The 27,395-nt window shown below is 36.6% G+C and overlaps 1 protein-coding gene across 5 annotated transcripts in view; it reads left to right on the top strand.

Moving 5' to 3' along the window:
• Window positions 1–27,395, top strand: part of ZYG11B (zyg-11 family member B, cell cycle regulator) — a 143,120-nt gene that overhangs the window by 96,993 nt on the left and 18,732 nt on the right. For 4 of the 5 annotated variants that reach the window (XR_012130165.1, XM_073233942.1, XM_037021822.2 and 1 more), the window contains 6 exons: window positions 748–837; window positions 3,741–3,902; window positions 4,020–4,067; window positions 7,867–8,064; window positions 8,198–8,250; window positions 9,369–9,466. Coding sequence is in view for 4 of the 5 variants with exons in the window: in XM_073233942.1 (XP_073090043.1) it covers window positions 748–837; window positions 3,741–3,902; window positions 4,020–4,067; window positions 7,867–8,064; window positions 8,198–8,250; window positions 9,369–9,466 (649 nt within the window). In the remaining variant the exon portion in view is untranslated. The remainder of the gene's footprint in view (window positions 1–747; window positions 838–3,740; window positions 3,903–4,019; window positions 4,068–7,866; window positions 8,065–8,197; window positions 8,251–9,368; window positions 9,467–27,395) is intronic. The other variant, XM_073233943.1, reaches the window with a different exon arrangement.

A 27,395-nucleotide genomic window follows, 5' to 3' on the forward strand; every position in this document is an offset into this window, starting at 1 on the left:
GTGATTTTGTTATTTATGAAGAAAATGTAGAGACTCTGTTATAGGTATCAGATTATCCTAGATGCTTTGGGGAAGAAGTAATTTAAATAGCTGATACATAATTTTGCTTGCTTACACTCAATGGAGGAAACAATATAGTGAACGGTGAGGTTAAAAATTTTTAAAGAGAATAAATACTGTGTCTTAGCACTGGAAGCCAAAAGTCCCCTTAGGACCTTACTATTAAAATCCTGGAATGAGGTGTTTGACAGGAATAGTAGATGGAAAAGTCAGTCTTTTTCTATGACTTACAATGAGAGTTAGTCTTTTTCTATGACTTACAAACTACATATGTAATGAGAAAGTCATTCACTTGATACGTATGTATAGAAAACTCATTAAGCACCTATCACACTACTCATCAAGCACCTGTTCACACATTAACAGTGTGAATCAGTTAGGGATTCACACTGAATTATATCTATAATTCCTGCTCATAAGAAATTAACAGTATAGTTGAGAAAATAGCCATGTAGACATGCCTACAGTGCAGTCTAATAAGCATAATAACAGATATGAATGAAAAAATTAATGTAAAAACTCTGTGGTGGTATAATGGAAAATGTAGGAATTCTGGAGTTGACATACCTAGGTTTATTCCCATTTCTATCTTACTGGCTCTGTGATTTGGGGCAAGTCACATAAATTTTCTTAGGAATGATAAAAAATGCTTCATGCAGCCTTTTGACTGGAACTGCCATCTTCCAGGAAATTGCCAAGATGACCAACACAGAGGGAAAGAGGAGAGGCACCTGCTATATGTTTTCTAGACCTTGTAACATGGAATCTACAAGAAAGGTGATATAGTAGACATCAAGGGAATGGGCATTGTTCAAAAAGGAATGTTACCCACAAATGTGGCCATGGCAAAACTGAAAGAGTCTTTGATGTTACCCAGCAGGCTGTTGGCATTGTTGTGAACAAACAAGTAAAAGGCAAGATTCTTGCAAAGAGAATTAATGTGCATATTGAGTATATTAAGCGCTCTAAGAGCCAAATTAGCATTCTGAGGTGTGTGAAGGAAAATTATCAGAAAAAGAAGGAAGCTTTGGTTCAATTGAAGCACCAGCCTGCTCCACCCAGAGAGGCACATTTTGTGAGGACAAATGAAAAGGATCCTCTGCTACTGGAACTCACTCCCTATGAATTCATGGCTTGAAAGGTGTAAAAAAATAAATAAAAGACCAGTGGACTGTTAAAAAAAAAAAAAAGCTTTACACAGTTATTGTGAAGATTAACTGAAAAGGAAAATAAAATTGAAGGACTATATTCTAAATGCCTAGCACAAAATGCAATATATGTTAGATGAGAACAGGATGCTGATTTTATTTATTTTTACCATTTTCAGGGATGACATTTTAATTTTAAATATGGCTAATAATTGCTCTATTTGTGTTTCAGTAGTCTTGGCTAAAGGTATATTCAAAGACTTTAAGGGGCAAGGAAACAAAATAAAAAATGAGTAAGTAGGTGGGACTACATCAAACTAAAAAGCTTCTGTATAGCAAAGGACACCATCAGCAGAACAAAAAGGAAGCCTACAGCATGGGAGAATATATTCGTAAACAATTTATCCAATAAGGGGTTAACATCCAAAATATATAAAGAACTCATACACCTCAACAACAACAAAACAAATCGATTTAAAAATGGGTGGAGTACCTAAACAGACATTTCTCTAAAGAAAAAATGCAGATGGCCAACAGGCACATGAAAAGATTCTGCACATCACTAATCATCAGGAAAATGCAAATCAAAACCACAATGAGGTATCACCTGAAACCAGTGAATGGCCACTATCCAAAAGAAAAGGAATAACAGGTGTTGGCAAAGGTATGGAGAAAAGGGAACCCTCCTATGCTGTTGGTAGGAATGTAAATTGGTGTAGCCACTGTGGAAAGCATTATGGAGGTTCTTCAAAAAACTAAATAGAAATACCATGTGATCCAGAAATTCTACTTCTAGGAATTTACCAGAATAAAACAAAATCCCTGGTTCAAAAATACATGTACCCCTATGTTTATTGCTGCATTATTTACAATAGCCAAGTTATGGAAGCAACCTAAGTGTCCATCAGTAGACAAATGGATAAAGAAGATGGGGTATATATACACAATGGAATATTATTCAGCCATAAGAAGAAAACAAATCCTACCATTTGCAACAACATGGATGGAGCTGGAGTATATTAAGTGAAATAAGCCAAATACCATATGATTTCACTTACTTGTGGAATATAAAAACAAAATGAACAAAATAGTAGTAGACTCAGTAGATACTGAGAAGTGACTGGTGGTTACTATCGGGTAGAGGCTGGGGGGGAGGGGGATAAAAGGTCACAAAAATTCTCCATCATAATATAAGTTGGCCACGGAGACGATAGTACAGCATGGCGAATATAGCCAGTGATTCTGTAACATCTTCCTATGTTGACAGATAGTAACCACACTAGTGGGGGTAAGGATTTAATAATATGGGTAACTGTTGAACCACTGTGTTGTATACTAGAAACCAATGTAAGATTGTATATCAATGATACTTCAATTTTTTTTTTTTAAATGGCTTTAAGGAAATAGTCCAGTCAAGGACTTTGCTGGAAAATTAAGGCTTAGTTTAAGCAGGAATTAATAGTAGTAATGTTAATGATGGCTAGCTTTTTTTTGAACACTTAATTATCACCTGCATTTTACAGATGAGGAAACAATTAATTTGGCAAACAAGTTTATACAGTTAGTCAGATACAGAGATTATATTTAAACTCAGGTAGCCTGATTCTAGTGCCATACTTTTAGTTACTATGCTATTAAGTTACACAATTGCACCTTTGTGTTTCTCAGTTTTTTTCCCTAAATTGCAGTAACTTTAAGTAATGGTGTTTATTAATGTTTTCTTGTATCTGTTTGAACACAGCTCCCTTTTTACCCCCAAAACTATAATCTAAAAATGGAATTATAGATGCGTTATATAGGTCTTATGACATTTGCCTTTAAAACTTAAATTTCTTAGGTTAAAGCCATGATAGAAAGAATCTACAAATGGAATTTCAAAGCGATTATCTTATTTAAATCCAATATAAACTTTAATTTTCTTACTGTTATGTAGTTTGCCCTTTCTTATTTTCTTAAGGAGAACTTGGAATTAGAATTTGTTCTTCCAATTCTTATTTTTCTTGTAAGTTGACTATGATCAAATTACTTAATATTTTTCAGACTCCAATTTCCTCTCCTGAAAAATGGGGATGACAGCATTACAATATAGGATATAATTTGCTCATGCTTAGTAAATGTTAGTTTTATTCCCTCTCCCCCACTCCACTTCTTCAATCCTAAGATCTGAAATGAGTATATTTAATGACTGATTGGGTAAGGTAGTTGACGGTAAGCTTTAATCATTTTGCTTTTCATTTTATTTACATGTGATTAGATTATACTTATGACCAAAATAATGTAGTATTTCTTATCCTATATATTTAATACTATACTGATCCTGTATACTGTAACACTAAGGTTCTATAGTACTAAGATCCTGTACTTTTTTCTTGTCAAAGGAAAAGTCTGATCCAAGAGGCTATTATACTTAACAAAAATCTTTATAGTAAATGTATTAAGCCTTCAAACTAATCCTCATGAACTTGTACTTATTACCACTAATTGTAATAACAATTCAGTAATAAGAAATTAATTACATTTTCCTTCTTTCAGCAACTTCTTCAAATAGTGAAGCAGAAAACCAATCAAAATTCAGTGGACACTACTTTGAAGTTTACTTTGAGTGCACTTTGGAACCTCACAGATGAATCTCCAACCACTTGCAGACACTTTATTGAAAACCAAGGGTTAGAACTCTTCATGAGGGTTCTAGAGGTTAGAATGGGAATTTAGCATACAATTTTGACATTGATGGATGGATTGATTTAAGCATTCATTTATTATATTTAGTTCTTTAGGTAGTTACAGGTTTTACTTTCTTTTTCTTTTCAGTCTTTCCCAACTGAGTCATCCATTCAACAGAAAGTCCTAGGACTTTTGGTAAGATATAAACATTTCCTGCTAGATTCCAAGCTGTAATTAATTCATGTCAGTCAGGTCTAGTTAGTTGATCTTGTTCAAGTCTGATTTTCTGCCTGCATGTTCTAGCAACTATTGACCGGGTTTCAAAATCTCCAACTGGAATTGTGGATTTATCTATTTCTCCTTATAGTTCTATCAATTTTTGCTTCCTATACTTTGAAGTTCTGTTATTAGGTTCATAAACAGAATTTTATGCCCTCTTAATTAATCGACCCCTTTGTCTTTCTGAAATGACCTTCTTTATACCTGGTAATATTTTTTACTTTAAAATATTTTGTTTCATACTAACATAGCCATTCTGGCTTTCTCTTTACTAATGTTCACGTAGTTTATCTTTTTCTATCTGTTTACTTTTTATTTTTTTGGTATCATTAATCTACAATTACATGAGGATCTGTTTACTTTTAACCTATATTTGTCTTTGTATTTAAAGTGTGTTTCTTGTGAACAGCCTATGCTTTGCATACTGCTTTTTTATTCAGTCTGAGATACTCTGCTTTTTATTTGGGCTATTTAGGTCATTTACATTTTATGTGATTATTGGTGTGGTTCAGTTTGAGTTCATTAACTTGGTATTTGTTTTCTGCTTGTCCCATCTGTTCTTTGCTTTTTCTTTCTTTCTGCCTTTTGGTTTGAGTTCTTTGTGATTCCATTTTATTTCCTTTTTTGATTTCTTAGCTATAATTTTTCACTTTGTTAAGTTAAGATTGCTTTGAGTTTAGAGTATACCTCTTCAATCACAGTCTACCTTTAGGTGATTTTATACAATTTCATATATAGTGTAATAGCCTTATAGTTGACTTTTCATTTCTGCTTCTCTTTTGCTATGTGCTATTATTGCCTTTTACTTTTACATATGTTATAAACCACACAAATGTTATTTTTGCTTAAAATGTCAATTGTCTTTTAAGATTATTTAAGTAATTAAAAAATTTATATGTTTACACAAATTAGTTACTGTTTTTGATACTCTTTTTTCCTTTGTATAGATCCAGACTACCATCTGGTATAATTTTCCTTCTGCCTAAAAGTACCCTTTAGCATTTCTTGTAGTGTATGTCTGCTGCTGATGAATTCTTCAGCTTTTATATGGCTGCGAACATCATCATTTAACCTTCATTTTTGAAAGATGTTTTTTGCCAGGTATAGAATTCAAGGTTGATAGTACTTTAAAGATGTCAATTAGCTTTTTCTGACTTACGTTTTTCCAGTGAAAAATATGATGTCTTTATTCATCAGTGTGTACATGATTTTTTTTCCTCTGGCTACTTATAATACTTAAGATTAGCAGTGATTTTGAATAATTTGATTATGATGCATTTTGATGTAATTTCCTTCATGCTTTCTGTTGTGATTCATTGAGCTTCTTGGATCAATAGGTTTATAGTTTTTGTCAGGTTTGAAGTTTTCAGCCATTATTTCTCAAAAATTTTTTTTGCACAACTCCCCCTGCCCGTAACTCATTGGAAACTTCAGAGACTCCAATTTCTCACATATTAAGATTCATGAAATTGTCCCACAGCTCATTGGTGCTCTCTGAATTGTCTTAGATCCTTTTCTATGTATGTTTCAGTTTGAATAGTTTACATTGCTATGCCTTCTAATTCAGTAATCATTTCTTCTATAATATCTAATCTGCTGTTAATCCCATCTAGTGCATTTTTCATCTTAGAACTTTTCATTTTCTTCTCTAGATAACCTAAAAATTTTCCACTATAAAATATCCAGAAATGTTGAGTGAAAGACAGCTAACAACCTTTAAATATGTAACTTTACTTGCTAGCATAAAAAGCAGAGATACAAACTAGAATGGTAACAGGCTATTACTGATCTGCATGGGTAAGAGAACTGGGTTCTAATAACCATGCAAGGGCAGAAGGTAAGGGCTAGAAACCAGAACTAAGACTGCATATAAGGCAAGAAACTTTCAAAACATTATACCTCAATAAAAGAGTAGACTGATAGATACATGAAGAAGAAGGCTATTGTAATCTGGGCTCTGGCCCAAAAAGAAAAGAATTCCCTTCTAATTTATAACCAGAGGCCCGCTCTTGTGCATGAGAGTGGTTCAGATTTACACCATCTGTGTGGTCTAGAAAAACTCCAAGCTGAGAAGCAACAATAAGAGAGATAGGAGGAAGCCCAGGAAATTTTGATACCTATAAATCAGATAGAGGTAAGGGTATTGCTATGTTGCCTTTTCCTACATACATATATAACAATAACAATATTATACACAGCAGTAATAGTATTATAACTCCATTTGGCTTCCTAGACCTGATTCCAGTGTGTGTAAGTATATGGGAGGGGGTCGTCCCACACATAACACCAAGCAATTCTCAAATACCAGCAGGATGTTGAAGAACTCAGCTCAATTCTAATGCTATCTGCCTGGAGAAAGCACCAGATTCCCCAGGATAAGAGCTCCGTCCTACAAGACTGCCCTCCACCCCACTCCAGATGCTGTTTGCAAGCCCCAGGGTGTTACCTGTGCTTCTGACCTACCGGCTTCAGATTGGAGGTTCCAGCGACCTCGTTAGGTCCGATTAATTTGCTAGAGTGGCTCACACAACTCAGGAAAATATTTATGTTTATGTTTATGTTTAATAAAGGATACTCTAAAGGGTACAGGTTAACAGCCAGATGAAGAGATACATAGGGTAAGGTCCCAAATAAAGGAGCTTGTATCCTTGTGGAGCATCGGGCCTGGCTCCGTGGCATGTAGGACTGTTCTGGTTCCCCAAGCATAAAAGCACTCCCTGACTGAGAAACAGGATCCAAGAAGGTAAGGTCTTCTTAGGGGGTTTTGTGAGAGCTTCATTGCACAGTCATGGTTGACTAAATTATTGGCAATTGGCTGAACCAACCTCCAGCCTCTGCCCTTGGTTGGGGGTGGGGGTGGGTGGAAAAGTCTTTCATTAACATGACAAAACACCCATTTCACCTTTAAGACTGCGGTGTTTCCAGGAACTGTGGATGAAGACCAAATATACCTGAGAAATATATTTGGTCATGTGTGTGACCAAATATATATTTCTTATGACTCATTATATCACAGGTATCAAAAGGATGAAGGAATTAGCAGTTCTGAATAATGTGGACAGCCTAAGAAAGATGAAGACAAAAAAAAGCATCTATTTGTAAATCCAAACTATACAATCTTGCCTGAGGGCAGGCCCCTGGTTATAAATTACAAGGGAAGACTTTTCCTTTGGGGCCAGAGCCCAGATTACAATAAGTGTCATCTTCATTTATCTATGTCAGTCTACTCTTTTATTGAGGTATAGTGCTTTGGAAGTCCTTTGCTTGTATGTGAAGTCTTAGTTCCAGTTTCCAGCCCTTACCTTCTCTCCTTGCATGGCTATTAAAACCTAGTTCTCTTACCCATGCAGATCAGTGATAGCCTGTTACCACTCCAGTTGGGTTCTGTGTTTTTGCTTTTTATCCCAGCATGTAAAGTTATGTATTTAAAGGTTGTTAGCTTTTTCACCCAGCACTTCTAGATATTTTATAGTGGGGAATTTTTAGGTTATCTAATTTGCCATTTTGCCTGAAAAGGAACTCACTACTGTTTCTTTATTATTTTATTGTTTGGAGAGGAAAGAAAAACACCCATAATTGTACTGTCATCACCTTTTGTCCATATGCAGATTCATGTTTGAATCATTACAATTTCTGTTCTTTCTTGGAATACAAAGAGTCATTTAACTATTTACTGTACATGTTCCTTTAATTTTTGTATCTTCTTTTTTCCCAGAACAATATAGCTGAAGTACAAGAATTACATTCTGAATTAATGTGGAAAGATTTTATAGACCACATCAGTAGCCTCCTACATAGTGTTGAAGTGGAAGTCAGCTATTTTGCAGCTGGAATTATCGCGCATTTAATATCTAGAGGTGAACAAGCTTGGACATTGAGCCGTAGCCAGAGGAATTCTCTTCTGGATGATTTGGTAGGGTCATTTGATGTTTTCTGAAAGCATACAAACAATATTCATAATGATTAAAGTACCAAAGCCTCATAATGCAATAATGCTATGCTAAGTAAGTATTATCATCCTTTCTTGTGTGTCTTGTGTCTTGCAGCATTCAGCTATTTTGAAATGGCCAACTCCAGAGTGTGAGATGGTAGCATACAGGTAATTAGCAAGATAATTAATATTAAGCCAGTAACCTAGTCATTTTGCTTGCCTATAGATCATTCCTACTGTATGTATGGTTTTTCCCTGAAGCATTATCTATCTACTGATTTTAAAAGATGCAAAGTATTTTTACTTTTTTCTCCTACCTATCCTTCATCAGTCCTTTCTTCATTCCACATTTATTGAAGACAATGTTCTTGAAATTCAAAGATGAGTGAGAGACATGGTACCACACAGCCTAGGAAGGGAGACTGATTGTGAATCAGATATAATTAACTATTAAGCTAGTTATGTGTATAGAATGAAAGTTATGTGTATAGAATAGAAATTAAAGACCAGAGTACTTAAATCTGAACTAGGAAATGGTAAAAAGCTTTCAGAGGAAGTGAATTGTGAGCTGATTTTTGAGAGATAATTGAATAGGAGCAGAAGATTTTAAGAGGAGTAAAGTGAATTAATGCAAGGAGGTCTAAAACAAGATGATCCACTGAAAGAATTAGAAGTAGCACCAGATTAGTTTGGGGAAACAGTTTAATTTATTAAAATGCATATGGATGCCTAACTTTTATGATATTTTGGTGACTTGATAGCTGAGTTACTAATTACCTGAAGTATTCCAAATTGCTGCATAAATATTATTGTTACACTTTACTTTTGTTATCTATTTCATAAATGCTGACTCTGCCAACGTTTTTGATTCCTCCAACTTACGTTCTAGCCATTTTTGCACAGAAGAGCAATAGAAATAGAAAGGCTAATTCTAGACCTTCATGGTGTTCCACCAAATTAATTATCAAGTAACTACTCCTTTTCTAAGTTTCCAAACCAAGGTCTGCTATTCTTCAAATAGATATATGCAAGGCCAAAAAAAGTAGTTTTGAAAAAAATATTTTGCTTTTTTAGTGCCTTTTCTGATCACCTTCTATCTTCTGTACCAAGACTTCTGTCTGAATCTGATCCTTGGCTGAGATAAAGAAAAGATGTTCTCTAGCTCATTTATATTAGTTTAAAAATGATAAGATGAAATTTCTAGAATTAAAACCTCAAGAATCATAAGTTTAGAAATGACAGTAGGTAAAAGATACAAAGTTCATTCTTTTGTTTTGAACTTTTAGGTCCTTCAATCCCTTTTTCCCACTACTTGGCTGTTTCACAACACCAGGAGTCCAGCTGTGGGCAGTTTGGGCCATGCAACATGTCTGCAGCAAGAATCGTATGTACCAAAAAGGGAACTGTATTTTTTTTTCCAAATGAAATTCTCCTTACACAGGAAAGCCATTTTGTATTGAAGTGATTTTTAAGGATACAGACTTTAAAAAATAAAATGTAAGAGAATCTTTTGAAAGTACTAACAACTGAATGAGTTTGACAATTCTAACAACTGAATGACAATAGAGAATGAGACTTAAAATGTTCTGACCTTATGGAGTATAAAGATTAAGAGCTGATAGTGAGTCTGTTTGTTGAGAAAAATCTTAAGGAGATCCAGTGTTTATGGTACATTCCAGTGCCCACTCCTTATCCACACAAAATTCCATTGGTCAAGGCAGTGCTCTCAGCGCCCATGGTTTGTAGAGAAGCAAAGCATTTAAAGCAGGTTCCATATCATTCTTTTCTGAAGTTTGTAATACAACTCTTTGTCACTTATTTATTAATACAAACTCATTCCATAAGTGATTTGAAACACTTTACAAGAAATATAGAAATACTTTCATAGTAAAGTATAAATTAAAAATGTTTTTAATTAAAAATCAGGACCAAGGAACAATAATTGGGGAAAAAAATTAAAGGATGGAGAAAAATAGTAGAATGTAGATATGTAGGTTGTATGTAGTGATTCCAATACTTTAAGTGGCTAAGCTGCAAATAATCAGCTATATAGTTCTTTTTTAATGTAAGGGGAAAAGCATTTCATATTCTCAGAGGAAGTAAAGCTTTTCAGAGCAATTAAGTACAAATTAAATTTCTTCTAAGGACTTTAATAGTGGTGATGTTACAAACGGCCTTACGTAGGATATGTGAGGGTTTTTAACAACAGCTTTATAACAATTAGCAGTGGTATTTTATTAGATTTTTTCTTGTTGCATTCTTTGATGAAAACTTAGTGCATACCACAAAAACGCAACTTAGTAAAAGCTCTTCTGTGTCAGATGGACAAAGGAGAAAGGTTTAGAGAATGGGATATGACAGCAAACTGCTTTTGTACCCAACTAAACTACCTAGCACCCTTTCTCTCCCCTCCTAATAAATTCCCCACAAGCACAGTTGTTCATAAACCTAAGACTCCCTTTTCAGCAACACTAGACTGTCTCTGCTCTAAAACATTTTCACCTTTTTCTGTACCCACGGATTCTGACAATTCCCTAGTTTGTTAACTGTCTGTCTCATCTTATACCCAGCCTCTAATCTCTAAGTTTCTTTCCTCATTACTCAAAGAATGGACTTTTCACAGTTCCATAGCAGAAAATAAAACATAATGATAAATAATAGTATATTTTCACATAAATGTTCATTTTTTGTGACTACTTTTACGTATCATTATTCTTTCAAGTTTACTCTATTGAATGACCACCCTGAAGAATTTATTCTGTAATGCACTATAATTTGAGGAATGTTAGAATATTTTATCTCCAACTTAGGTAGTTTAGGTTATTACTATTTTGCTTCCCTGGCTTATTTTGTTTATATTTAAATGGAATTTACTTCTCAGTTTGGATTAAAAAGTTTTAATACTGCTTACAACTTAAAAATCTTTTTTTATTAAGGTATCACTGATATACAATCAATTATGTATATTGATTATGTACCAATCAGTATAAGCAATATTATGGTTACTGTATTCACACATATCATCGAGTCCCACCCATACCTACTGCCGTCACTGTCCATCAGTGTAGTGAGATGCTATACAGTCACTACTCATCTTCTCTGTGCTACACTGTCTTCCCTGTGGAACCCCACACATACACTAAGTGTGCCAATCATAATGCCCCTCAATCCCCTTCTCCCTTCCTCCCCACCCGCTCTCCCCAACCCCTCCCCTTTGGTAACTGCTAGTCCCTTCTTGGAGTCTGAATTTGCTGCTGTTTTGTTCCTTCAGTTTTGCTTTGTTGTTATACTTCACAAATGAGTGAAATCATTTGGTACATGTCTTTCTCCACCTGGCTTGTTTCACTGAGCATAATACCCTCTTAGCTCTATCCATGCTGCAAATGGTAGGATTTGTTTTCTCCTTATGGCTAAATAATATTCCATTGTGTGTATGTACCACCTCTTCTTTATGTATTCATCTACTGATGGACACTAAGATGGCTTCCATTACTTGACTATTGCAAATACTGTGACAATAAACATAGGGGTGCATATGTCTTTTTGAATCTGGGATCTTGTTTTCTTTGGGTAAATTCCTAGGAGTGAAATTCCTGGGTCAAATGGTATTTCTGTTTTTTAGTTTTTGAGAAACCTCCATATTGCTTTCCACAGTGGTTGAATTAATTTACATTCTCACCAGCAGTGCAAGAGGTTTCCCCTTTCTCCACATCCTCACCAGCATTTGTTGTTCCTTGTCTTTTGGATGTTGGACATCCTAGCTGTGGTGAGGTGATATCTCATTGTGATTTTAATTTGCATTTCCCTGAATATTAGCGATGTGGAGCATCTTTTCATGTGCCTTTTGGCCATCTGAATTTCTTCTTTGGACAATGGTCTTTTTATATCCTCCCCTCAGGTTTTCATCAGATTATTTGCTTTTTGGGCATTGAGGCATGTGAGTCCTTTATCTATTTTGGATGTTAACCCCTTTTTGGATATGTCACTTATGAATATATTCTCCCATACTGTTAAGATGCCTTTTCGTTCTACTGATGGTGTCCTTTGCTATACAGAAGCTTTTTAGTTTGATGTAGTCCCGTTTATTCATTTCTGCTTTTGTTTCCCTTGCCTGAGGAGATGTGTTCAGAAAACAGTTGCTCATGTTAATATTCAAGAGAATTTTGCCTATGGTTTGTTCTAAGAGTTTTAAGGTTTCATGACTTACATTCAGGTCTTTGATCCATTTCAAGTTTAGTTTTGTGTATGGACTTAGACAATAGTCCAGTTTCATTGTCTTACATGTAGCTGTCCACTTTTACCAACACCAGTTGTTGAGGAGACTGTTTTTCCCCACTGTATATCCATTGGCTCCTTTATTGTATATTAATTGACCATATATGCTTGGGTTTATATCTGGACTCTCTATTCTGTTCCATGTTGATCTATGAGTCTGTTTTTGTACCAGTACCAAATTGTCTTGATTACTCTGTCTGTAGTAGAGCTTGAAGTAGCAGAGCATAATCCCCCCAGCTTTACTCTTCCTTCTCAGGATTGCTTTGGCTATTCGGGTCTTCTGTGGTTCCATATGAATTTTAGAACTGTTCCAGTTTGTAGAGGAATGCTGTAACTATTTTGATAGGGATTGCATTGCATCTGTAGTTGCTTTAGGTAGGATGGACATTTTGGCAATATTAATTCTTCCGATCCATGACCACAGGATATATTTCCTTTATTAGTGTCTTCTTTAATTTATCTCATGAGTGTCTTGTAGTTTTCAGGGAATAGGTCTTTCATCTGCTTGGTTAGGCTTATTCCTAGGTATTTTATTTGTTTTGCTACAATTGTGAATGGAATTGTTTTCCTGATTTCTCTTACAACAGATTTCTGTGTATTAATTTTGTATCCTGCACCTTTGCTGAATTCAGATATTAGATCTAGTAGTTTTGGAGTGGATTCTTTAGGGTTTTTTATGTACAATATCGTATCATTTGCAAACAGGGACAGTTTCACTTCTTCCTTGCCAATTCAGATGCCTTTTATTTCTTTGTTTTGTCTGATTGCCAAGGCTAGGACCTCCAGAACGATGTTGAATAAAAATGTGGAGATTGGGCGTCCTTGTCTTGTTCCTGATCTTAAAGGAAAAGCTTTCAGTTTCTCGCTGTTCAGTATAATTTTCAGCATCTGTGGAGATGATCATGTGGTTTTTGTCCATCTTTATGTTAATGTGGTGGATGATGCTGATGGATTTTCGAATATTATACCATCCCTGCATCCCTAGAATAAATCCTACTTGATCATAATGGATGATCTTTTTTTTTTATTTTGATATCATTAATGTACTATTACTTGAACAACATTATGTTTACTAGACTCCCCCTATTATCAAGTTCCCCCCACATACCCCATTATAGTCACTGTCCATCAGTGTAGTAAGATGCAATAAAATCTTTCCTTGTCTTCTCTGTATATACTGCCTTCCCCATGTCCCCACCTCCCTATGTTATGTGTGATAATCATAATGTCCCGTTTTCCCCCTTATCCCTCCCTTGCCACCCATCCTCCCCAGTCCCTTTCCCTTTGGTAACTGATAGTCCATTCTTGGATTCTGTGAGTCTGCTGCTGTTTTGTTCCTTCAGTTTTTTCTTTGTTGTTATGCTCCACAGATGAGTGAAATCATTTGATACTTCTCTTTCTCCGCCTGGCTTATTTCACTGAGCATAATACCCTCTAGCTCCATCCATGTTGCTGCAAATGGTAGGATTTGTTTTCTTCTTATGGCTGAATAATATTCCATTGTATATATGTACCACATCTTCTTTATCCATTCATCTACTAATGGACACTTAGGGTTGCTTCCATTTCTTGGCTATTGTAGATAGTGCTGCGACAAACACTGGAGTGCATCTGTCTTTTTCAAACTGGGCTGTGCATTCTTAGGGTAAATTCCTAAGAGTGGAATTCCTGGGTCAAATGGTATTTCTATTTTGAGTTTTTTGAGGAACCTCCATACTGCTTTCCACAATGGTGGAACCAGTTTACACTCCCACCAGCAGTGTAGGAGGGTTCCCCTTTCTCCACATCCTTGCCAACATTTGTTGTTTGTCTTTTGGATGTTGGCCATCCTAACTGCTGTGAGGTGATATCTCATTGTGGTTGTAATTTGCATTTCTGTGATGATTAGTGGTGTGGAGCATATTTTCATGTGCCTGTTGGTCATCTGAATTTCTTCTTTGAAGAAGTGTCTGTTCAGATCCTGTGCCCATTTTTTAATTGGATTATTTGCTTTTTTCTTGTTGAGGTGCATGAGCTCTTTATATATTTTGGATGTCAACCCTTTATTGGATCTGTCATTTATGAATATATTCTTCCATACTGTGGGATGTCTTTTTGTTCTACTGATGGTATCCTTTGCTAAACAGAAGCTTTTTAGTTTGATATAGTCCCATTTGTTCATTTTTGCTTTTGTTTCCCTTTCCTTGGGAGATATGTTCATGAAGAAGTTGCTCATATTTATGTCCAAGAGATTTTTGCCTATATTTTTTTCTAAGAGTTTTATGGTTTCATGACTTACATTCAGGTCTTTGATCCATTTTCAGTTTACTTTTGTGTACGGGGTTAGACAATAATCCAGTTTCATTCTCTTATATGTAGCTGTCCAGTTTTGCCAACACCAGCTGTTGAAGAGGCTGTCATTTCCCCATTGTATGTCCATAGTTCCTTTTTCGTATATTAATTGACCATATATGCTTTGGTTTATGTCTGGACTCTGAAGTCTGTTCCACTGGTCTATGGATCTGTTCTTGTGTCAATACCAAATTGTCTTGATTACTGTGGCTTTGTAGTAGAGCTTGAAGTCAGGGAGCGTAATTACCCCTGCTTTATTCTTCTTTCTCAGTATTGCTTTGGCTATTCGGGGTCTTTTTTGGTTCCATATGAATTTTTGAACTATTTGTTCCAGTTCATTGAAGAATGCTGTTGGTAATTTGATAGGGATTGCATCGAATCTGTATATTGCTTTGGGCAGGATGGCCATTTTGACGATATTAATTTTTCCTAACCAGGAACATGGGATGAGTTTCCATTTGTTAGTGACCTCTTTAATTTCTCTTAAGAGTGTCTTGTAGTTTTCAGGGTATAGGTCTTTCACTTCCTTGCTTAGGTTTATTCCTAGGTATTTTATTCTTTTTGATGCTATTGTGAATGGGATTGTTTTCCTGATTTCTCTTTCTACTAGTTCATTGTTAGTGTATAGGAAATGTACTGATTTCTGTGTGTTAATTTTGTATCCTACAACTTTGCTGAATTCAGATATTAGATATAGTAGTTTTGCAATGGAGTCTTTAGGGTTTTTACATACAATATGTCACCTGCAAACAGGGACAGTTTAACTTCTTCCTTGCCAATCTGGATGTGTTTTATTTCCTTGTGTTGTCTGATTGCTGTGGCTAGGACCTCCAGAACTATGGTGAATGAAAGTGGGGAGAGTGGGCATCCTTGTCTTGTTCCCAGTCTTAAAGGAAAAGTTTTCAGCTTCTCGCTGTTAAGTATGATGTTGGCTGTGGGTTTGTCATATATGGCCTTTATTATGTTGAGGTACTTGCCCTCTATACCCATTTTGTTGAGAGTTTTTATCATGAATGGATGTTGAATTTTGTCAAATGTTTTTTCAGCATCTATGGAGAAGATCATGTGGTTATTGTCCTTCTTTTTGTTGATGTAGTGGATAATATTGATGAATTTTTGCATGTTGTGCCATCCTTGCATCCCTGGGATGAATCCCACCTGATCATGATGGATGATCTTTTTGGTGTATTTTTGAATTTGGTTTGCTAATATTTTGTTGAGTGTTTTTGCGTGTATGTTCATCAGGGATATTGGTCTGTAATTTTCTTTTTTTGTGGTGCCTTTGCCTGGTTTTGGTATTAGGGTGATGCTGGCCTCATAGAATGAGTTTGAGAGTATTGCCTCCTCTTCTATTTTTTGGAAAAACTTTAAGGAGGATGGGTAATAGATCTTCACTAAATGTTTGGTAAAATTCAGTAGTGTTGCTATCTTCGTAGGGGTTTTGTTCTTAGGTAGTTTTTTGATTACCTATTCAATTTTTTTGCTGGTAATTGGTCTATTCAGATTTTCTGTTTCTTTCTGGGTCTGCCTTGGAAGGTGTATTTTCCTAGAAAGTTGTCCATTTCTTCTATGTTTTCCAGTTTGTTAGCATATAATTTTTCATAGTTTTCTCTCATAATTCTTTGTATTTCTGTGGTGTCCTCAGTGATTTTTCCTTTGTCATTTCTGATTCTGTTTATGTATGTTGACTCTTTTTTTCTTGATAAGTCTTCCCAGTGGTTTATCAGTTTTATTTTCTTGAAGAACCAGCTCCCGCTTTCATTGATTGTTTCTATTGCTTTATTCTTCTCGGCTTTATTTATTTATGCTCTAGTCTTTATTATATCCCTACTTCTACTGACTTTGGGCCGTATTTGTTCTTCTTTTTCTAGTTTCGTTAATTTTGAGTTTAGACTGTTCATTTGGGATTGTTCTTCTTCCCTGAAGTAGGCCTGTATTGCAATATACTTCCCTCTTAGCACAGCCTTTGCTGTGTCCCACAGATTTTGCATTGTTAAATAATTGTTGTCATTTGTCTCCATATATTGCTTGATCTCTGTTTTTATTTGGTCAGTGATCCATTTATTATTTAGGAGCATGTTATTAAGCCTCCATATGTTTGTGGGCTTTTCCATTTTCTTTGTGTAGTTTATTTCTAGTTTCTTACCTTTGTGTTTTAAGAAGCTGGTTTGTACAATTTCAATCTTTTTGAATTTACCACAGCTCTTTTTGTGGTCTAGTATATGATCTATTTTTGAAAATGTTCCATGTGCACTTGAGAAGGATGTGTATCCTGTTGCTTTTGGATGGAGTGTTCTGTACATGTCTGTTAAGTCCATCTGTCCTAATGTGTTGTTCAGTGCCTCTGTGTCCTCATTTATTTTGTCTGGTTGATCTGTCCTTTTCAGTGAGTGGAGTGTTGAAGTCTTCTAAAGTGAATGCATTGTATTGTATTTTCCTTACTATTCTGTTAGTATTTGTTTTACATACATAGGTGATCCTGTGTTTGGTACATAGATATTTATAAAGGTTATATCTTCTTTTTGGATCTGCCCCTTTATCATTATGTAATGTCCTTCTTTGTCTCTTGTTACTTAGTTTTGAAGTCTATTTTGTCTGATACAGGTACTACAACTCCTACTTTTTCTCCCTATTAGTTGCATGAAATATCTTTTTCCATCTCTTCACTTTTAGTCTATATATATCTTTGTGTTTTTAGTGAGTCTCCTGTAGGCAGCATATAGACGGTCTTGTTTTTTTTATCCATCCAGTGACTCTGTGTCTTTTGATTGGTGCATTCAGACCATTACATTTATGGTGATTATCGATAGATATGTACTTGTTACCATGGCAGGCTTTAGATTCGTGGTTACCAAAGGTTCAAGGGTAGCTTGAACTATTTAACAGTCTAACTTAAGTTACTAAGCAATTTCAAACACAATCAAAAGGTTCTTTTTTGTTTTTCCTCCCTTCTTCTTCCTCCACCACTCTTTATATATTAGGTGTCATATTCTGTAGGCTTTCTGTATTTCTTAAATGACTTTGTGGGTAGTTGATTTAATTTGTATTTGCTTAGTAACTAATTGGTCTACTTTCTTTACTGTGGTTTTATTTTCTCTGGTGACAGCTATTTAGCCTTAGGAATACTTCCATCTATAGCAGTCCTTTGAACAAAATACACTGTAGGTATGGTTTGTGGGAGGCAATTCCCTCAACTTTTGCTTATGTGGAGATTGTTTAATTCCTGCTTCAAATTTAAATGATAATCTTTCTAGGGAGAGTGTTCTTGGTTGGTATCCCTTCTGTTTCATTGCATTAAATATATCATGCCACTCCCTTGTGGCCTGTAATGTTTCTGCTGAGAAGTCTGCTGATAGCCTGATGGACTTTCCTGTATAAGTGATCTTTTTTCTCTCTCTGGCTGCTTTCAATACTCTCTCCTTGTATTTGATCTTTGCCATTTTATTTATTATATGTCTTGGTGTTGTCTTCCTTGGGTCTCTTATATTGGGAGATGTGTGCACTTCCATGGCCTGAGAGACTGTTTCCTTCCCCAGATTGGGGAACTTTTCAGTGATTATTTCCTCAGAGAGACATTCTTTCCCTTTTTCTTTCTCTTTTTCTTCTAGTACCTCTATAATGCAAATATTGTTCTGTTTGGATTGGTCACAGAGTTGTTTTATTATTGTTTAATTCCTAGAGATCCTTTTTTATGTTGTGCCTCAGCTTCTTTGTATTCTTTTCTAATGTCTATTTCATTTACCATCTCCTCTACCCCCCTAATCTGCTTTTACATTTCTCCATTGTTTGTTTCATTTCAGATACTTTAGTTTTCTAAATTTCTATCTCTCTCTTGAAGTCCTCCCTGAGGTCTTGAATATTTTTCTGTACCTCCATGAGCATGCTTTTTTTTTTTTTGAAATCTTTTTCAGGAAGATTGGTCATTTCAATTTCACTTAGCCCTTTTTCTGGTGTCTGGAGGATTTTGGTTTGTATGAGGTTCTTTTGCCATTTCATATTTGTAATAATTCCAATGGAATAATAACTTTGTGTAGGTGGTACCCTCTAGTGCCCAGAAGCTTTACTCTCTGGATTTGCCCAGCACCTAGAGCAATGGCAGGGTTCACAGGCCAGTGCCTGCCTGGAGGAAAGAGCTCTTTCCTGCTTCCCAGCTGCAGTGCCTGCCTCCACTGCCAGGGCCAGTGGGCTGCGTGCACAGGAAGCAGCCTCTGCATTATGCCCCTGTAGGTGCTGTAGACAGTACTGGCCTCTGTCTGGCCTGGTGCAATGGCAGGAGCTGCAGGTTTGCGAACTGGTGCTGGCCAGGAGGAAGGAGCAGCAGGCTGCATATCATGGTAGGGATGCCTCAGTGCACATCACCAGCCAGGGGGATGGAGCAACTGAAGCTCCTGAAAGTTCCCAATCTTCTGGGCTGAGTGTGCTGGGATGATTTTTGTCCACCTGTCCTTTCTCCTGAGCAGCCAGTTCTGTGTAATCCTTGCCCCTTTAGCAGCCCTCTCTCTGTTGGTAAGTCTTTCAAAGTGCCTGCCTTTCTTTTCCTTTTTTGAGAGGACATCTCTCATATTTATTGATCAAATGGTTGTAACCAACAATAAAATTCTGTATAGGGGACTCAATGCACAATCATTAATCAACCCCAAGCCTAATTCTCAACAGTCTCCAATCTTCTGAAGCATAACGAACAAGTTCTTACATGGTGAACAAGTTCTTACATATTGAATAAGTTCTTACATGGTGAACAGTGCAAGAGTGCCCGCCTTTCTTTTGTCCTGGAGTAGCTTGTTGTGGGTACTTGTTCTCTAGAAGCAGCTGGAATTTCAGTCTGTCTGAGTATTCCATGTCTTTCCTTCCTAACCCCACTAATCTCCAGGGCACCAAGTAATGTGGGTTTGTGCTCCTGGAGCAGATCTCCAGGGTTGGGTGTTTGGCAGTCCTGGGCTTCTCCCTCCTCCTCCCTGTGTTTCTCTTTCTCCCACCAGCGGGCTAGGGTTAGAGGAGGGCTTGGGTCCCTCCGTATCACAGCTTTGCTAGTTTACCCCTTTCTGTGAGGTCTTCTCTTTTCCCCAAATGTCTTCTTTCTGGTCGCTCTGTCAGGATTAATTGTATCTCTGTATTTTTGTATTATATGTGGTTTTGGGAGGAGGTTTCTTTCTCACTTCTCACACCACCATCTTTAAGCCTGCTGCTTACAACTTCTGGTAATTAAGAAATAAATAACATAGTGACTAAGAGCACATGGGAATCTACCTGGATTCTAATCAAGTTCCACCACTTACTGTGTGCCATCTTGAGCAAGTTATTGAACCTGGAGCTTCAGTTTCCACCTTTGTTAAATGGAAATAATAATAGTATCTATTTTCATATATTATAATGAGCAGTTCTCCATATTTTAGAAAGTTTTTGACAAACTGATTTGTAATAATTACATTATCTTTATTGTATTGTATATTAGTTCCCTAGGGCTACCATGTAGTGAAGTCCCACAAATGGGTGGCTTGGAACAACTTTATTTATGGAATGCTTTATTTCTCAGTTCTGAAAGTTAGAAGTCTAAAATCAAGGCGTCAGTAGGGCCATACTTCCTCTGATGACTCTCCCCTAGAGTTCCCCTCTTCTAGTTCTTGGTGTTTACTGCCAATCCTTGGCATTTCTTGGCCAATAGATTCATCACTCGAATCAGATGGCCGTCTCCTCCCTGTGTATCTTCACGTCATATTCTGTGTGTGTCTGTTTCTGTTTCCAAAGCTCCCCCTTTCATCAGAACACCAGTCATATTGTATGTAGGCCCAGCCTGATGACCTGCTCTTACCTAATTACATCAGCATCAGCCCTATTTCCAAATTAGGTCATATTCTGAAATACTGGGGTTTAGGACTTAAACCTGTCTTTTAGGGGGGACACAATTCAACCTTAACCTATGGCTATATACTTATTAAATGAACTGATCAGTAATTATATAGCCACTTCCCTAATAATGAACATCTAGGTTGTCAATAAAAGTCTAACTTTTGATTATAAAATTATACTCAAACACTCATTGTTATAGTGATGCTCATTGCACCATTATTTATAATATTAAGTAAGTAACCTAGAGATCCAGCAATAGAGAAATGTTAAATACTGATGAAATATCCAAACAGTACAATATTTGCATGTTATTATAAGTGAAGAAGATATGATAGAAAATTATATAAGCAGAATCTTATACTGTGGGCCATGACAATAATAACATACCAGCCTAGCCCTCCAACCATAAACAATAGAAAATTTAGTGAGGTAAGGATTTTAAACCATTCATTCTAGACCGTAGACAAAAGGCAGCAAATATTCTAATCCTTGAAAGGGTAGAAACAAATGAGATGAGCTCTACAGTCTCCCTGGTTTTCTTCCTGGAAGCATTTACTAGACCCTGGCATAGGGTAGGAGAACCAATACAGTGCATCAATTTCATTGAATTGGGTGGACATAAATCAGAGTTTGGTGAGACTGGAGTGCCTAGAATTTATGAAGCAGAGTAATGCAGACATGGCAATTTAGAAAGAACTCCAGAAATTTTCATAAGGATTTCTTGAGACTCCTTGAGGCCTGAGAAAGAAAAATACAAAGGAGCTGCTAATTGAACAACACTTGGAGCTCATACAGGGTTTAGAAGTATTTGAGCTCCAAACAGTGGAAATAACTTAATATTCAGGGCCTTAATGCAGATGCTGGAAGAGATTAAACAAGCCCTAAAATAAAGGCTTCTTTAGGGCAACGCTAACAAACCTTAAAAACAAGTCTTGAAATGGTCAAGCGGCTCTGCAAATAAACTGTCTGCCAGAGAAAAACTAAGCATTCCTTTTAAAAAAAATACAACAAAGTCTACACACTCAACATCATGTTTAGTATCTGATAAATACTGCTAAATGAGGGAAGAAGCAGGAAAATGTGATCCATAACCAGAAAAATCAGACAATTGAAATAGACCCATAAATGGTGGTGATAATGGAATTAGCAGAAAAGAACTTAAAGACATTTTTTTAATAAATATGAGCCAGGATTTTAAAGAAAACACAAATATTATGAAAATATATAATAAGTAAAATAGAAGTACTAGAGCTTAAACTTTAAATATTTGACATGAAAAAGTATCTGGATGAGCTTAGGAATGAATAACACAAAGAAAAAGGTCATTGAAATTGAATGTATAGCAGTATAAATTATCCAAACTGAAATTTAGAGAGAAAGAAAGCTGGGGAAAAAGAGAACACCAAAATTACCTTGATATCAATACCAAAGACATTTTAAGAAAATTACTGAACAATATCTGTATGTATGTAGATGAGATTTTTAACAATTTTTAAACAAAATAGAACCCAACAGTTTATTAAAAAGATCAGGGATGTTATTCTAGGAATGCAAGGTTGGTTTAACATTTGAAGATGAATGTGTTTCATCCTATTAGCAGACCAGGAAAGAAAAGCAATATGATCATTTCTGTAGATGCAGAAAAAGCATTTGACAAAACCCATCATAAAGTCTTGATAAGAAAAGCCTAGAGCTAACAAAAATTAACAGTGAAAAATTAAATGTGAATATTTCCCCCTAAGTCAGGATATCCAGTCTAACATTGTAATGGAGGTTCTGTCCATATGATCAGTAAAGAAATAAAAGGCATCTAGATTGGAAAGAATGAAGTAAAACTTTCTTTCACAGATACCATGACTATCTGTGTAGAGAAATCCCATGAAATCTGAAAAAGGCCAACTAGATCTAATAAGTGAGTTTAGTTAGGTTCCAAGATCAATATACACAAATCAGTTGCATTTCTGTATATTGACAACAGCCAATATATGTGGAAAAAAGATATTTACAGTTGTGTCCAAAACTATGAAATAACTGGGGGGTATATCTGACAAAGATACCGAAGACTTGTCCGCTAAAAATAACAAAGCATGGCTGAGAGATGTTAAAAAAGGCCTAACTAAATAGACAAATCTATAGCATTGATGAGTTGGAAAGCAATATTGGTAAAATGGCAAATTCTCCCCAAATTTACTGTAGATTGATGAAGTCCCTGTCAAAATCCTGCCATTTTTTTTTTAAGTTGGCAGGCTGATTATAAAATTCATACAAAAATACAAAGACTTAGAATATTGAAAGAACTTAGAAAAATGAAGAACAAAATTGGAGGATTTATATACTATCTAACTTCAAGACATACGATAAAGTTACAGTAATCAAGTTTTTTCAGTATGTGTTTTTCTCACATCTCACCAGGTAATTCCCTGATCCTCAGCATTACTGGGTATCTTACAAATTTAATTCAATTCTGACACTGTCCATTTGGAATAGTTTCAGATCCCACAGGTTAAGGGCTCAGTCCAAAACGTGCTGCTCCCCCACTTCAGACACCAATCCCAAATCTAGGTTGTTATCTGTGCTTCTGACTGATTGGCTATAAATTGGAGGTTCCCACACCTCCCTCCTCTTGTTCAGTCAATTTGCTAGAACAGCTCACTGAACTCAGAGAAACATCTACTTGCATTTAGCAGTTTATTATAAAGGATCTATAAAAAATAAGGATATTATGAAGGATATGGATACATAGCCACATTAAGAGGTATGTAGGGCAGGGTCCAGAAGTGTCCTGAGCACGGGAGCTTCTGTCTTCATGGAACTGGGGTATACCACCCTGCAAGCATGTGGATGCATTCACCAACATGGAACCTCATCAAATCTTGTTCATGAGTTTATAGAGCTTAATCTTGCCCTCCCCACTGAGCCTTGATAGAGGTCTAAGGGAGGGACGGAAAGCTCCAGCCTCTAATCACTTGATCTTCTGGTGACCAGCCCCACCCTGAAGCTGTCTAGGTGCCCCACTGTGTCACTCATTAGCATATGCTCAAATAGGGCTTCTCATGAATGACAAAAGACAGTCCTGTCACTCTGGAAATTCCAAGGGTTTGAGGAACTCTGTGTCAGGAGCCAGATATTACTCTACCACAGGCTGCATGCACCCTGGTCTTTGACCACAGATCCCTTATAACAAAAGGATTGCCACAGGTAACAGATAACTGGCACACTACTAGAGTCCCATTCAGTCATTAAAACTTGATCCAGTCCAGCATCATATCATATGAAAATGTCTCCCTGGGCAAGGCCAGTCAGGTTTGCAGGCTTTCATTAGATTTGTAAAGTTCCAAAAGCAGAGTGGTCTAAAGGTGAAGCCATATATTGAGATCAGGCATCTGGTATAACTGAGCTAAGAGAAATCTCTTGCTCTAAGACTCTTTTTATGTTAATGATATATTGGATTTCTTCATTACATGACCTATTTATTCATTTCTGTATGTTTAGCTATTTCTCCTCCTCTTCATTTATACCCAAACTTTCCATGTTTGGAAGGGCATGAGTTTTGGCCACTGTGCTGGTCTAGATTTTAGGCAGCAATACTAGTCTAACAAGTGTCTCCTCCTCAGTCACTCTCATTCAGATAGAGTAAGTTTACATAGGTTTAGAACTAGTGGGCTATTTTTACCACCAGGCAATATAGTTGCATTCACTGTTAATCCCAATTTTGCCAGATGGCATGAAGGCACAACCCATCCCCATTAGGCCCTTGGGAATTATGACAAAAAGATTTAAAATCATAGTTACACTTTTTTGTTTAGGAATCATCCCTGCTTCCAGCATCTGTATTAGCAGCTGTGGTCTTGTGACTGCTTTATTAGGTACGGAAATTTTTTTAAAGTTGAAGTAATATGGAGAATAATAAGGAAAAAAAGGATAGTCATTATACCAGTACCCTCTCTTGACAAGAATTATCTAGTCATACAAGCATCCTTTCCCACTCCCTCTTCCCTGGATCCACCAGAAAAACAGTATATCTAGTGGGGATATTCCTTTAGCCTCACTCACACTGAGTGTGAGCATACACTTGTGAAGGCATGTAAGCCAGCCATTCAGGCCTATATCTCCCCTCTACTCCAATCAACAATTTAGACAACCAGTGTTTTAATTGCCCATTCTAGTTCTCTATCAAACTTGACTCTCAGAATACCGCTCTGCCCATTGTTGGGATTGTAAGGGAGGACAAAGTTTTCCTTGACTTTCTGGCAACTTGTGCCTCATAGAGTGCAAAAAGAATTATGTCTGGATTCAGCCTATCTGCTCTGCTGCAGCCTTCCCATACCCATCCATTTTGTGGACCCATGTGGCTACCTCAAATGAGCATATGGGTCCAGATTTTATTGAATTTTTACATGTACATGGGAACCTTCAAGAGAATGAAGACCTGAAGAAGTGACCAGAGCACTTCTTTGTACATTTTAGATAGAGAAACAATAAATATGTGAGGAATTGACAAGACAAAGGCATTTGGGTTAGGGGTAATAAATGGTGAAGGAAGTGACTAGGAAGATAAGGGTTAGTTTAGTAAGGTTTGTTTTGTGAAAAAACAAAATTCATCCAAGTAAATTTGAAGGTCTAATTAGCTTTATTAAGCACTTCATAAATTGGGCAACCTCACATCCAGCAAATTAGAGGAATGCAACAGAAAGGGAGATTTTTACAGGCAGGACAAGGAAGTCACAGAGGATTGTTTGGGTGAGGTCACCTTCATCTGGGAACAGAAGGGTCTTGTTGGGTGGATTCCTTTTGGGGATAGAGAGGACCCATGTAACATCTTAATTGTTGGGGATAGAGAGGACCCATGTAATATCTTAATTGATGCTTACTGGAAAATTCCTGATTGACTACAATTCTGAGGGAGGTTGAAACAGCAATTAGGTTAGGTGTTGAGCCCCAGTTGGGCGACTTGGCCTAGCAGAAGTACTCCACGTTGGGCCTGGCTTTTTCCTTTCAACAGTTTATACAGATTTCTCAGCCCCATATTCCCTGTCTCTAGTAAGAATATCTTCCTTCTTCCTGATATAAGGAAGATACCTTTTTTTTTTTTTTTTTTTGAGAGGGCATCTCTCATATTTATTGATCAAATGGTTGTTAACAACAATAAAATTCAGTATAGGGCAGTCAATGCTCAATGTACAATCATTAATCCATCTCAAGCCTAATTCTCGTCAGTCTCCAATCTTCTGAAGCATAACGAACAAGTTCTTACATGGTGAACGAATTCTTACATAGTGAATAAATTCTTACATGGTGAACAGTACAAGGGCATTCATCACAGAAACTTTCGGTTTTGATCACGCATTATGACCTATAAACAATCAGGTCAAATATGAATATTCATTTGATTTTTGTACTTGATTTATATGTTGATCCCACATTTCTCCCTCTATTATTATTATTATTTTTATTTTTGATAAAATGCTGAAGTGGTAGGTAGATGCAAGATAAAGGTAGAAAACAGGTTAGTGCTGTAAGAGGGCAAATGTAGATGATCAGATGATCAGGTGTGTGCCTATGGACTAAGTATTAATCCACGCTAGACAAGGGCAGCAAGACATCCACGGATGCAGAAGATTTCTCTTAAAGCAGGGGGGGTGAGGTTCTGAGCCTCACCTCTGTTGATCCCCAATTTCTCACCTGATGGCCCCCCTGCGACTGTGCCTGTCTTAGGTTGTTCCTCCCTTGAGGAATCTTACCCGTCTCTGGCTAACCAGTCATCTTCCGGGGCCATACAGGGAAATGTAAAGTTGGTAAGTGAGAGAGAAGACATATTGTTTGAAAAGGTTAGCTTTTTACTTCTTTGCAGATTTATGCCCTATGGCTTCTATGCCCAGCACTTGTCTCAAGGTATCTTTACCACCTGGAGGAATTATGATACTCGGTAAATTCGAGATGAGGCACGAATTCTATTTAAGGGTTGTAATTAGGAAGGAAGAAGAAAAGCTACAGATGTAGCATATGGAAGGAAACATGGGAGGATTGATTATTTCTTTGACTTATCTTCTTGTAGAGTACCTTAAGTATGTATAGGTTTTAAACTACTAACTAATTTGCACACACATATTAACATAATAGGAATATGGTGACATAAACAAAGCAAATCTATAATTACCATCCATCTCCAGTGAAGCCAAGAAAACCATTTAGGCACCCTAGGCATTTGTGAAAATTTGTCTATGATATGATGGATATTGTCCAATTGTACTTGAACAGTCTGAGTAAAATCAGACAAATTAAAGCAACCCATTTCTGGGATCTGTTCACATCTCATATGTTCTTTTAACCGTAGATAGTCTATAGTCATGAGATTTTGGAGTGCTACAACTTGCACCCCTCCCAACTCCTGGTTGAGTTCCAACAGTACAGATCCAGTCAAATTCGTTGTCTCACTGTATGCACATGCCAGCCTAGACATCTCCCTCCTCATTCCTATGGCAAGTCCAGGACACAGTGGGCTGGATGCAGCCACAACCGCAGCATCGTCCGGATCCCTGTGGAGGCTTTTTGATGATCATCCCCCGGCACAAGTCCTCCAGAGAGTGCTGATGCCGGAAGCTCCTCCTCATATGGTATCTTACTTCATTTTCTGGGTATCCAAGCTAGGCCTTGATCTTCTGCATAGAAACAAACAGACCCTTTGCCCACACTTTGACATGCCCTCTATACCACTGTGCAGAACTCATTGGAGGTCAGCATACAGTAACTGCTTTTTTTTTTTTTTTTTATTAAGAGAAAGGAATATTATCAGAAAAGAGTACCTCCATAGCCGATCATCTGACACCCTTTAAGTGATCAACATTAAGGATATTTAAAGC

The sequence above is a fragment of the Manis javanica genome, chromosome 4, assembly GCF_040802235.1.
Source record: "Manis javanica isolate MJ-LG chromosome 4, MJ_LKY, whole genome shotgun sequence".
NCBI lineage: Eukaryota > Metazoa > Chordata > Mammalia > Pholidota > Manidae > Manis > Manis javanica.